The 10,912-nt window shown below is 34.9% G+C and overlaps 4 protein-coding genes and 1 non-coding gene across 5 annotated transcripts; 3 read left to right on the top strand and 2 right to left on the bottom strand.

Annotated features, from left to right (window-relative positions):
* Positions 1-1,962, top strand: RO3G_00758 (uncharacterized protein; the record flags this gene model as incomplete). Its single annotated transcript, XM_067655349.1, has 9 exons — positions 1-106; positions 157-239; positions 299-409; positions 656-904; positions 977-1,197; positions 1,261-1,346; positions 1,405-1,581; positions 1,631-1,710; positions 1,765-1,962. The coding sequence occupies 9 exons, from the start codon at positions 1-3 to the stop codon at positions 1,960-1,962; spliced, it is 1,311 nt and encodes a 436-aa protein (XP_067511450.1).
* A 57-nt stretch (positions 1,963-2,019) lies between these two features.
* RO3G_00757 (uncharacterized protein) lies at positions 2,020-2,778 on the bottom strand (the record flags this gene model as incomplete). Its single annotated transcript, XM_067655348.1, has 3 exons — positions 2,020-2,391; positions 2,456-2,576; positions 2,630-2,778. The coding sequence occupies 3 exons, from the start codon at positions 2,776-2,778 to the stop codon at positions 2,020-2,022; spliced, it is 642 nt and encodes a 213-aa protein (XP_067511449.1).
* A 1,244-nt stretch (positions 2,779-4,022) lies between these two features.
* RO3G_00756 (uncharacterized protein) lies at positions 4,023-4,115 on the bottom strand (the record flags this gene model as incomplete). Its single annotated transcript, XM_067655347.1, has 1 exon — positions 4,023-4,115. The coding sequence occupies one exon, from the start codon at positions 4,113-4,115 to the stop codon at positions 4,023-4,025; it is 93 nt and encodes a 30-aa protein (XP_067511448.1).
* A 2,840-nt stretch (positions 4,116-6,955) lies between these two features.
* RO3G_00755 (uncharacterized protein) lies at positions 6,956-7,645 on the top strand (the record flags this gene model as incomplete). Its single annotated transcript, XM_067655346.1, has 3 exons — positions 6,956-7,026; positions 7,071-7,300; positions 7,380-7,645. The coding sequence occupies 3 exons, from the start codon at positions 6,956-6,958 to the stop codon at positions 7,643-7,645; spliced, it is 567 nt and encodes a 188-aa protein (XP_067511447.1).
* Positions 7,646-8,400: 755 nt separating this feature from the next.
* On the top strand, positions 8,401-8,473 carry RO3G_19012. The gene has a single exon. It is a non-coding gene; the product is annotated as a tRNA-Arg (tRNA).
* The last annotated feature ends 2,439 nt before the right edge of the window (positions 8,474-10,912 follow it).

Raw genomic sequence — 10,912 nt, 5'->3', positions numbered from 1 at the left:
ATGACTACTTCTGTTAATGAACCAACTAGACAACCACAAAAACAACGTTCAAAAAGAATTGAACTAGTAATCATTCCTGGGAGAAGTTTAGGACCTTTTAAATTAGGTAACTGCATAATTTCGCACTAGAAAGAAATTATTAAAGTTGTACATTAGGCTCTTCTTTATGGGACAATTTGAACTTTTTACTAGATAAATCCCAATTCTTTCCTTCAGTTGAACTCAAATATAGTCAAGAGGTTAGAAAAACGCATGCGTAGTCAAATCAACATTCTCCTTATTTTTTAAATCTATATAGGAACCGTTAGAGTATGATTTTATAGTAGCATTACCCAACAGTGGCCTTAATTTGAGATATGACGGTTCACTTCAAAGACTTAAATCTATAGAGTGTTATGATCCTTCCAAAGTAAAATTAGTTTATCAAAATAGTGATGTGAGGTAAGTTTGGGCACATCTATCAACTATGCACAATTTTTTGTTTAATGAAAGAGCAGTTCGAGTAGAACAATTCCAACCTTTTTACTAATATACAAATCATTTGGACCAACTTATCCTGGAGAATTCGATATAAACCAAAGCATATACACTCTTAAATATCCTGTATGTTAGCGGTGATCTTAATAAAAGGAAAGACTAAACTTCTAATTTTTAGGGACTAGCATTTACCTTTCCTATACCCACAAAACATCAAGATCTGTATAAATCATCCACTGACCTCCCTCTCGAGTTTCCTGATGGTACAACTCCTATTGCTTCAAAAGTTGTACTATATAGTAATAGTAATACATGGCAAGAAGCAAGTGTACCTTCTCTACCAAAAATAATCGCCGAGTCTAACGCTAGCACTTCAATTAAATACGGCAAATTAGAAAGAAGAGAAGTAGAAAATGTTATTGCAAAGGTTAGTGCAATTAAGATAAAAAATATGTAAAATTGAATAAAAAGAATTTAATTTTTGAATGTATGTGAATAGCCAACCAAGGGCGTTACATTGGTTTTTCCAGCTGCAAATCATATTGGGACTAGAGATAATAGTGCAAACAGTCATCACGATACCATTAATGCAGAAAGCGATAATATTATTAACCATGACAACAATAATAGCATGACTAATACTTTTATACATAATCGAACTGTGTTTATTCATCTAAACGTATCCACACCACAAGATATTCTGGCAGAATTGGGCAAAGGGTCAAGAATATTTTATAAAGAAGAAAGATAGATGAAGATACCCTCAGTAAACGATCACAATAGCACATTACATGCATCACAGCATCATCTTTTTGAGTTGAATACAAATGATGCAACAGTAGCAGCAACTACGCTATTGGATGATAAAGGTATGTTTGCTTATTATATGTGCTTCAGAGTATGAATTAATATTTTCTTTTACGATAGGCATTCAACCCACAGACTATTTTTTCAACTATTTCTATTTGGGCATAGATATTTTGATGGATGGCGCATTACATGTTTGTAAAAAGATTATACTTCATGGAAACATTCCTGGTCATTATGATTTCCAAAAGTATAAGCGATGTCCATTTCAAATACAATTTTCAAAGAAGAAAAATAGTAAAGTACTAAGCACACATGTAGTATGGTTACTAATATGTTATAACAGAAAAAAATAAATTAAACAATTCATCGCTACTGGTAGATGTAGAGGATGATAATGAAGAAATCATTACTGCAAATATGAAGGTAAAGCAATACAGCAATAGCAAAATTAGCCTTACTGAAGTAAATACTGCATAGATTTCTACAATGCAAGAACGTATCCCTTGGAATTGTAATAATACGATTAAAGAAGACGGTCCTAAAAAGCCAGTTATTCTTACACGGGGATCGAGTGAACAAAACCCATTTGGATCAACTTATTTAACAGGTTACGATGAAGGAATTGTGATGGAAGTTATGAAGAATGGTTATGTACCCACTGTTGTTCTTTTCTGAACTATATATAAATATTGCTGCCATTTCATTTTTATTGTTTTTCTTCTTTTTCTTTTTCTACATTTCATTGGAATATCCAATGACCTTTGTTAATTGTTCAAATTTGATATTTTCTCTAATAACAACCGTCTTTGCCTCATTGTCTTTGTTGATGGGAATTTGAACAATATCTCCATTCTTTTGCCACTGTTGACTAGCACAAAACTTATCAAATGCATCTCCACTTAATCCGAGGTAGCCTGATAAAGCTGAGATACTGACAGTTTGATATGACATGGCAATAATTCGAGCAATAACTTTACGAATTTCAATTTCAAAGTTGGGGATAACACTTGTCCATGGTACAAGATCAGATTGCCAGAACTTTGTATAACGTGCTTGCTCCAAATGTTGCTGTAGCTCTGTTAACTTTTCAATGGATTCGAAATGCTATTAAAAGTCAAAAAGGATGAGTTTTATCACAGTACTTTTCTAAATGGCTTTAAACATTTACATTCTGTTCGGTTAAGAGGTATAAACAAAGACTAAAGTCGGGTGCAGGAATTACAGTCAAAGCTTTAACAAGAATCTTTACAATTACGGATTCTTTTGCTAATTGAGGGTTAAATTGGTAACTAAAAGCACGTGTTAGACAAGAGAGGTGATTTGAGGATATTAAATATTGTACAGTTTGAGAATAGCCAAGTTAGCTTCACAATCGTATTGACCGTTTTCACATTGTTGGTTCAAGTAGCCTTCAAGAGTCTCAAGATTCTCGGGATTGTAACGTTCGACACCGTTGATAACTCTAGCAATATTTTCTGGACGTTGAGCCATTCTAAACTTGTAAACTGTATTGAAAAGTCTTGTGCCAAAGTAAAATAAACTTTTTTACTGGGTGACTGCTTTGTATCTCAGCAAAAAATAAAATAAACACCATTGGGCAGCTGTCATAGAAAAGAAGCAACACGAAAATTTCAAAAGCATCAAGCTTCAATGTTCGACCTTGATATGATTTGTTGCAAAGCTTTCATTAAACATAGTCTCGATAACTTTCGGCTTTGAATTAGTTCAATGGTTGAATTAACACACAGTTAATTTCAATTCTCACACAAAAATGATTAATACCCAAGAAAATCATGGTACCCGATTTCAAGATGAAACGCTGTGTCCAAATAGGAGCATTTATAGAAGACCTTGAATAGCTTTAAAAAGAATAACAGATTGAAGTTAGAATAGAAAACAAAAGGGAACAAAACCATTTAAGCATAACAATGTGACTGTTTCGTCAACACACCGTCATCTGTGTCTCGTCGCTTTTTTTCCAAAGCATGACATCAATATTAGCTTTTTTAATAAATAGAAATTTAAATTTTGCTGATACTTTTTATGTACTTTAATTTATAAATAATGCTTAGAATCCCTTTACAAAAAACACTGTTACGAAATGCCAATCTTTGTGCCAGGTTACAACACAGACCCATTCTCCGAAAAACGAATCAAAACTTGCTGTCTAAAGCATCATTATTACAGAAGCCAACTCTGTTCTTAATGCCAAGCGCTGTACTGTCATCGGCAACTCCCTTTCACCTATATCACAATAATGAGAGGAAGGCTATCGAAATAGGTTCGAGAGAACGTCTAGCGACACCACAGGAGATAGAGATAGCCGAAGCAAACTATGAGTCCAAATATTTGATAGTTCGTATATGCCACCGTATCTTTAAATTGATAGATGCATGGATATTTGAGCCACTCTTGACTCTAAGACGACTAGCACATATTCTTATATTATTTGTACCTGTGGCTATTACGGCTCCTATTGTTTACTTTGGTAAATATGATGTTGTTGAAAATGAACGCTCAGGGACACTGTTGTGGTTTGATTTCCTTTCAAAACAAATGGAAAGAGCTGGACCTACTTTTATAAAAGTAAGCCAATTGGATAAAGGGGATGTATCTGGACTGATACCTATTTTATAGTTGGCTCAATGGATAGCGTCACGTACAGATCTATTCCCTCTTGCTCTTTGTGCAAGGCTATCTAAACTTCACTCGAATGTCGACCCTCATCCATTCAATTATACAAAAAAGGTACTTGAAGATTCATTTGGTCTACCTCTTGATGAAGTATTTTCAGAACTCGATCGGAAACCTTTGGGAGTAGGTGCCATTGCACAGGTTTATAAAGCACGATTACAACCTCATATTATCTTGAATCATGCTGAAGGACGAGCTTCATTTCAGAATGATATCATTACAGCAGATTCTGTGCAAACATCTGATGAAGAAGGAAAACCAATCAACCTACACACCTCTGTAGCCATCAAAGTGCTGCATCCTAAAGCAAGACAAATTGTGCAGCGCGATCTAATTATTATGGATTGCTGTGCCCGACTGCTAACGCTGATACCTACCATTCATTGGCTTTCATTACCAGACGAAGTACGAGTTTTTGGGGAGATGATGAAAGAGCAACTAGACTTAAGAGGCGAAGCAAAGAATTTGGCGAAATTCAATGAATATTTCGAGAAAGCTCGCAATGTCAAATTTCCTCGACCACTAATTGCATTTACGACAAAAGATATGCTTATAGAAGAATATGTAAATGGGATTCCACTTGATTTATTCTTGTCTCAGGCAAGCTATACCAGAAAGGGAAATTTAGATAGTGTTTATGATGTGAAATTGGCACATATTGGATTGGATGCCTTCTTGGTAAAGTTCTACTTGTGAGTGTTATAAATACTAGATGCTAAATGAAAAGAAATGCACATAGCATATGCTTATAGTTTATAACTTTGTTCATGCCGATCTTCATCCAGGAAATATTATGGTGAAATTTTATAAACCAGAAATATATCATCCATTACGAGCAACATGGTCCAAATTACTTGGTAGAGAAGTAAAAGATGAAGGCGAATCGGCAGTGAAACGTATTATGTCTGTGAAACATGATCCATCTGCTGTTCAGAAAGAGTTAGAAGCATTACAACAAGAAGGATACGCACCTAGACTTGTTTTTATTGACACTGGATTAGTAACCGAGTTAAATACAGTAAATAGAACAAACTTTTTAGACTTGTTCCAAGCAGTAGCGCAATTTGATGGATATAAAACAGGAGAATTGATGGTAGAAAGATGTAGAGCTCCAGAACAAGTTATTCAGCCCGATGTGTTTGCTTTGAGAATGCAAAAATTAATACTTGCGTTAAAACAAAGTACATTCAATTTAGGAGCTGTTAAGATTGGCAACTTATTACACGAAACAATGAATATGGTTAGAGCACATCATGTTAAATTAGAAGGAGATTTTGTAAATGTGGTAGTTAGTATTATGCTATTGGAAGGCATTGGTCGACAATTGAACCCAGAACTAGACTTATTTAAGAATGCCTTGCCTGTCCTGCGTGACTATAGTATGAAAGAAGGAGGAAAGGCAGCTTTAGAAGAAATCAAGAGAGACCCAACATTAAAGAAAGGACACTGGATTAAAGTGTGGATATTTTTAGAACTTAGAAGTTATCTTGGAAAAAGAACTAGAGAAGAAGAATGGATGCGACTATGGTAATTGATGTACCTTATTTATATGCAAATGTAGCTTACCATTTCTTTTTAGTGATGTTCTTGCTCCAAATATTTAAATTAAATTATTTTCGTTATTCGAACACCAGCTTTCATTGAGAAACAATGATTATATAAAAATACACAAGAAAAGCCAACCACGCCCTCCTTTTTTTTTTATTATTTTTTTTACTGTCTCCTACATCGCTCTCAACTGTATTGATTGTTTCGCCAACTATGGAAACTGTAAAAGGCCGTGTACGTTGTTTGCATTGTGATGAGTTCTTTTCAACGAAAGGAAAAAGAGATACGCACGTGCGTAATGAATACAACAATCACTTAATGGTTGGTAGATCAACGGGTCAATATCTGAACAGGAGGGTTTAAACTGATTTTGTTTGCATCTAGATGGGTTACTGATTGAGTGTACTTTACATGGCAATACCATTGACTTTGCTTGTCCGAAATGCCCAAGATTTCGAAAACATTAGGACATTTGGCACTCACTTGGACCGACATCGCATTTCTTATACTGTGCCTTCGAACGTTCCAAATTCTACTCATTCGGCATCCACATCTACTATGCCCACTCCTTCACCTTCCAAGCCTATACCAGCCTATACATCACCGAACGATTATTTGATGTCAATTGTTGTCAAAGCGCCCATTGAAACGCTCTTATTCGAACAGTTGGACATTGCACAACAGTTTTATCTATTTCAACAAAAAGCAAAGCGTCTGGCATTGCAAGCACCATTGATGATTGAGGAGCGTACATAGCATATTCTTGCGATGTTGTCCATCTTTTTGCTCAAATCTGGACGCATCCATTCGGACATGTCCGAGTTTATTGATCGTGCGACGTGCAGCAGATTTCGTGCGAGCATACTGCAAGAGCATGGTATTGGTCAACACGCGTTCCCGCAAGCAATTAAAACCAAACTTGAAGACATTATATTGGTAATCATGACTATAGTTTATGCAACGAAAATTTAACGTGTGCTTGTAGATCATGGTAAACGAATCCACGCGTTTGCTCGCGTCTCGGGCAATTACGATGGTCATGAGCGGAGACACCATGACCCCATTTAACCGAACGCTTCTCTCCGTTCGAAACATGTGAGATATTCGCACATTTAGTATTGAGCTTGAATAATATAAATATTGTATATGGCTAATATTGTAAATGTGCCTTAGAGAATATGTAATAAATAACATTATGTATTCGGTACTTGTTATTTCTTATATAAGGTTTAAGTAATCTCATACGAATAGTAAGTATTCAATAAGGTAAATACGACAATATGTAAGGTCATACGCTAGGTGAAGAAATATGGATCTAACTAGTTTATTAGGGTCGAGAAACTGCCCGATGATTGTCTTGACGGTGGATCAATGGAAACCGAATTGATCACACGGTCACTGGCCCCTTTGTTTGAAAATTTTGGCAATGAGATTATGTTTAGATGGTAGGCAATTGTCATCATGCACAGGTGTGACTGGTGCCAGAGGATGCTATTGGTACAAAAGAATCTGTAAGCACTCATTTATATTATTGTAAATAGGACCTCGGTGAGCGATGAAAAAGCAATATCTGATGAAAAGCCAGACGCAATCATGAGTATAATCGACAGTGCATCGTTTGGTCGAACGATTGCGTACGGAGAGGTCAAGCCAGAGGTGCAGGCCGTCAACCGCAATCTTGTCAACAAGGTCTTGGACCGCCTTGGACGACTGGCAAAGGGAGCAATAGACACCAATGACACCACACTCGCATTCGCATTTCTTGTAGTTGGTAAGTACGCGGCCGATGTCTTGTTGAGCCTCTAAACACGCAGTATTTGAACCTTACTTTCTACACATTTTTTTACTAGGCAGCCATGCCACTTTTTATCTTGTCCATCGACACCAGTCAATGTACTCGATGCCTGAAATAGGGCATGTGCAACTGCCAATGTCAGTGAAGGAGATCCCAATTTACCCCGCGCAGGTCAACGTCGTTACAAATGTCATTGCCGCCTTTGACAAAGTTGTTGCCTCTCCTTCCCATGGATTTATTGATCATCCATCAACGCTCAGCACCGATCAAGTGCGTTGCGTTTGTCGTATTTACCCCATTAAATACTTATTATTCGTATGAGATTACTCAAATCTTATATAAAAAATAACAAGTACTGAATACATAATATTATATATTACATATTCTCTAAGACTCATTTACAATATTAACCATATACAATATTTATATTATTCAAGTTCAATACTAAAATTGACCTTGAACTCATTTCGGTCCCTGAATAATTTTATTTCCTATATAAAGGCGTAGTTTGATTAAATGGGTTCTCTCTCTCGTCTTGAAATCTAATAAAGAGGTTACATAGAGACTCATTCACTAGTTTTCAAGTACTATCTCCTTTTAATTCTCAAATTTTTATCTGCAAATATCTCAGCGTTATTGATCTCACCACGAACCGAAAACGCAAATCTATTTCGAGTCATTATCGTCATTGACAGCCTTCCATGTTATTCTTCCTTCGGTTGTGCTTTGTGCAGCTCGTATCGCAAATTACATTCTTATTGTACCGCCTTTGCCATGGGCCAATAAATGTTTCTTTTTTCTCGAATTTAAAAAAATAACGCACTCTCTATTTATATTTTCGAGTGCCAACAATTACGAGGTGATTTCTAAAAAAAATATTTGACTTCATTTTAAAAACTCAACGTGTTATAATATTAATTACAAAAGTAATGAAAAAGATCCGACCAAAACAATTGCATGAACCCAAATCGGAAAAATTACAAGCGAGGTAACAAGCAATTTGATTGGATTGGATATTTATTTAGCCGCGAAAAACTGTTAATGTATAAAAGCCAATTTTTTTGAGCTAATAATTTGCCCAAGTGGCCAAATGGATAAGGCATTGGTCTCCTAAACCAAAGATTGCGGGTTCGAGTCCCGCTTTGGGTTGTCTACATTTTTTCTTTTATCTTTGCAACACAGCTGGTGTAACTTTTGAAGGTACTGTGACGCAGTTGGTGTACATTTTGCGGAAGAAGGGGCTCAATCCTAGGAGGGAGTCAGTCGTAGGAGGGCACTCAGTCCCTGAAGGTAAACAAAAAAATTCAAAGATAGAAAAGTATAAAAAATAATAATCATATAAATATCCCCTCTTATACTTTCACTTTTGAAAGACTTACTTCACTTTGAAATATCCTTTATCCAAATAAGCGTCGAGTACCTTTTTATTAAAGCCCTTTGATCTTTACTTTATAACTCAAGCAAGTCAAGTCCTTTGAAGTCAAATTCATCATATTAATTTGATATTCTCTTATCAAGAAAACTCTTTGTTACTTTTTACTGTTTGATCTACAATATAAGTCCTGGCGGTCATTTACTACAAGCAAACCAAATTTACAAACTTAACACAAATATTTGATCTCAGCTTCTTTTATATCCTAAATAAGAGCCAAATTTACTTCTAAACTCTTAAGGCCATAACGAAAAACGTTAAAATTACATTACATCTGCGTTCTGCGCTAAAATTAGTAACGCTATTGTTTTAGCAATGCTACAATTTATTTTATTTTGTTAATTTTAAAACATCGCAAACATATAAATACTCTCTACTTTTTCTTAAATATAGACATAACACAGTTATAGTTATATTCTTGTTATTCAATTTTTATTTTGTTTTACTTTATTCTACACTTTGAATTATGCGTCTCGAGCAACTATTACGTTTTATCTCTATCTTACTTTAACTCAAGTTGTTTACTTTACAACCTGGTAGTCTCTTTACTCGAAATAAATATAAAAAAAAAAAAAAAAAACAATCTACCTTTCTCTCATATAACCTATAAATATTAACAACATCTTTTATTTGTTTAGCCTCTAAAAAATGCTACAGCGGAGAGAATGGTTTTATATGCAAAGTTGTGGTTTGCTTTTGTTGCCTTTCTCAAATCATCACTAACCTAGATTAAAAACTTTATACTCAAATTACTTGCCCAGTATGTAGATTTGATCAGAACTTTCTACTGATTCAAAAGCGCCTTCATTTTGATATTCAATTCCAAAGTAGAGAGAATTAATTAAAATTCTAAGTACATGCTCATCAAGTATGTAAATGACTCTGTGCACAGTTAGGATGAATACACAGATCAAGCAGTTTTCGATGGTAGAGTACACAAGCACGAAATCACAGGACTTAGCCTTTACTTCTTGGCTTGTGACTAATGCCTTCATTTACCAGGGGATTCCAGTTACCCCTTTAACAACGACCCATAATTGATGACCCAAGACGCTCTACAATTTTCCCATCATCTTGATAAATCTCAATTGAAAGCAAATGCACAAATGTCACGATAAGAATAGTTTGATCAGGCTTGTTGACATAACGCAATGGGAAACAAGCGACCACAAACATCTGAATTAAATGACCATATACTTCTTTGGCACAAGTCAAAAGAAGCTTAAAATATAACTGACTGGTTATGTACATAGTGTAAAACAAAATAGAGACTTTAGCACATATAAACTAAAAAAAGTTAATGAAAGATGTACGTCTCGTGACTTTACACAAATAGATTGAAGCCAATTATAGCCTGACCAGAAAAGCTTATGGATGATTCATAATATATATCTCTCATTACTCGGGTTTCTAGTTATAATAGAAAAAGCTCAACTGTTGTCAATTTATCTCTTGTTAAGGAATGGTTTACGATCATTGGTAGAGGTAAAAGCTATTAAGGTTTATGCTAAAATAATGGAGTTGTTCCTTATGTATAACAAAAGTAGATTAATAATACCGACAATTTAAAAATTGCATTTGACCTATTCATGGCTGGTTATTGGACGATACGAAAGAAATAAGGAGACAATAAGTGAATAACAAACAGAGAAATCAAGAAAAAATTGTAAAATTAAAGCATGACATTGCAATAAACAAACTAAAAAAAGATTCAGGTTTAACCACCAAGCTTTTAAAGTATAATAGAAAATATCTCTTTTATTTAGTATGTTGTCTTGGTGCATAAAGTGTATTGTTGTTTAATGCGGGTGAAACACAAAATATTTGTAAGTTGCTAGTAGCTTCTTTATATTTTGGTGTCTTTACAAATTTTGGTATTGAATCGCAAGACATTAATTTACATATCTGTTCTTTTACGTTGTCAAACCATTTGAGAATGATTAACAAACTTTGATAGGTTGATTGTGATAGCACAACTATATTTGGTTTATTCTGTCCTGATGTATATGACACTGTCACTATATGGGAAATTTCTTCTGCCATTTCCTCCCTTAAGTTATGTTCGATGTTCAGTTCGTATGCTGCTCCTGGTCGCAAATATGAGTCCCATAGCATGTAAGCATCCTCCAAAAGTTGACGTTGATTAGCTGAAGGTA

Source organism: Rhizopus delemar, genomic scaffold (genome assembly GCF_000149305.1).
Source record: "Rhizopus delemar RA 99-880 supercont3.1 genomic scaffold, whole genome shotgun sequence".
Classification (NCBI taxonomy): domain Eukaryota; kingdom Fungi; phylum Mucoromycota; class Mucoromycetes; order Mucorales; family Rhizopodaceae; genus Rhizopus; species Rhizopus delemar.
This window is presented reverse-complemented; position numbering and strand designations above follow the sequence as displayed.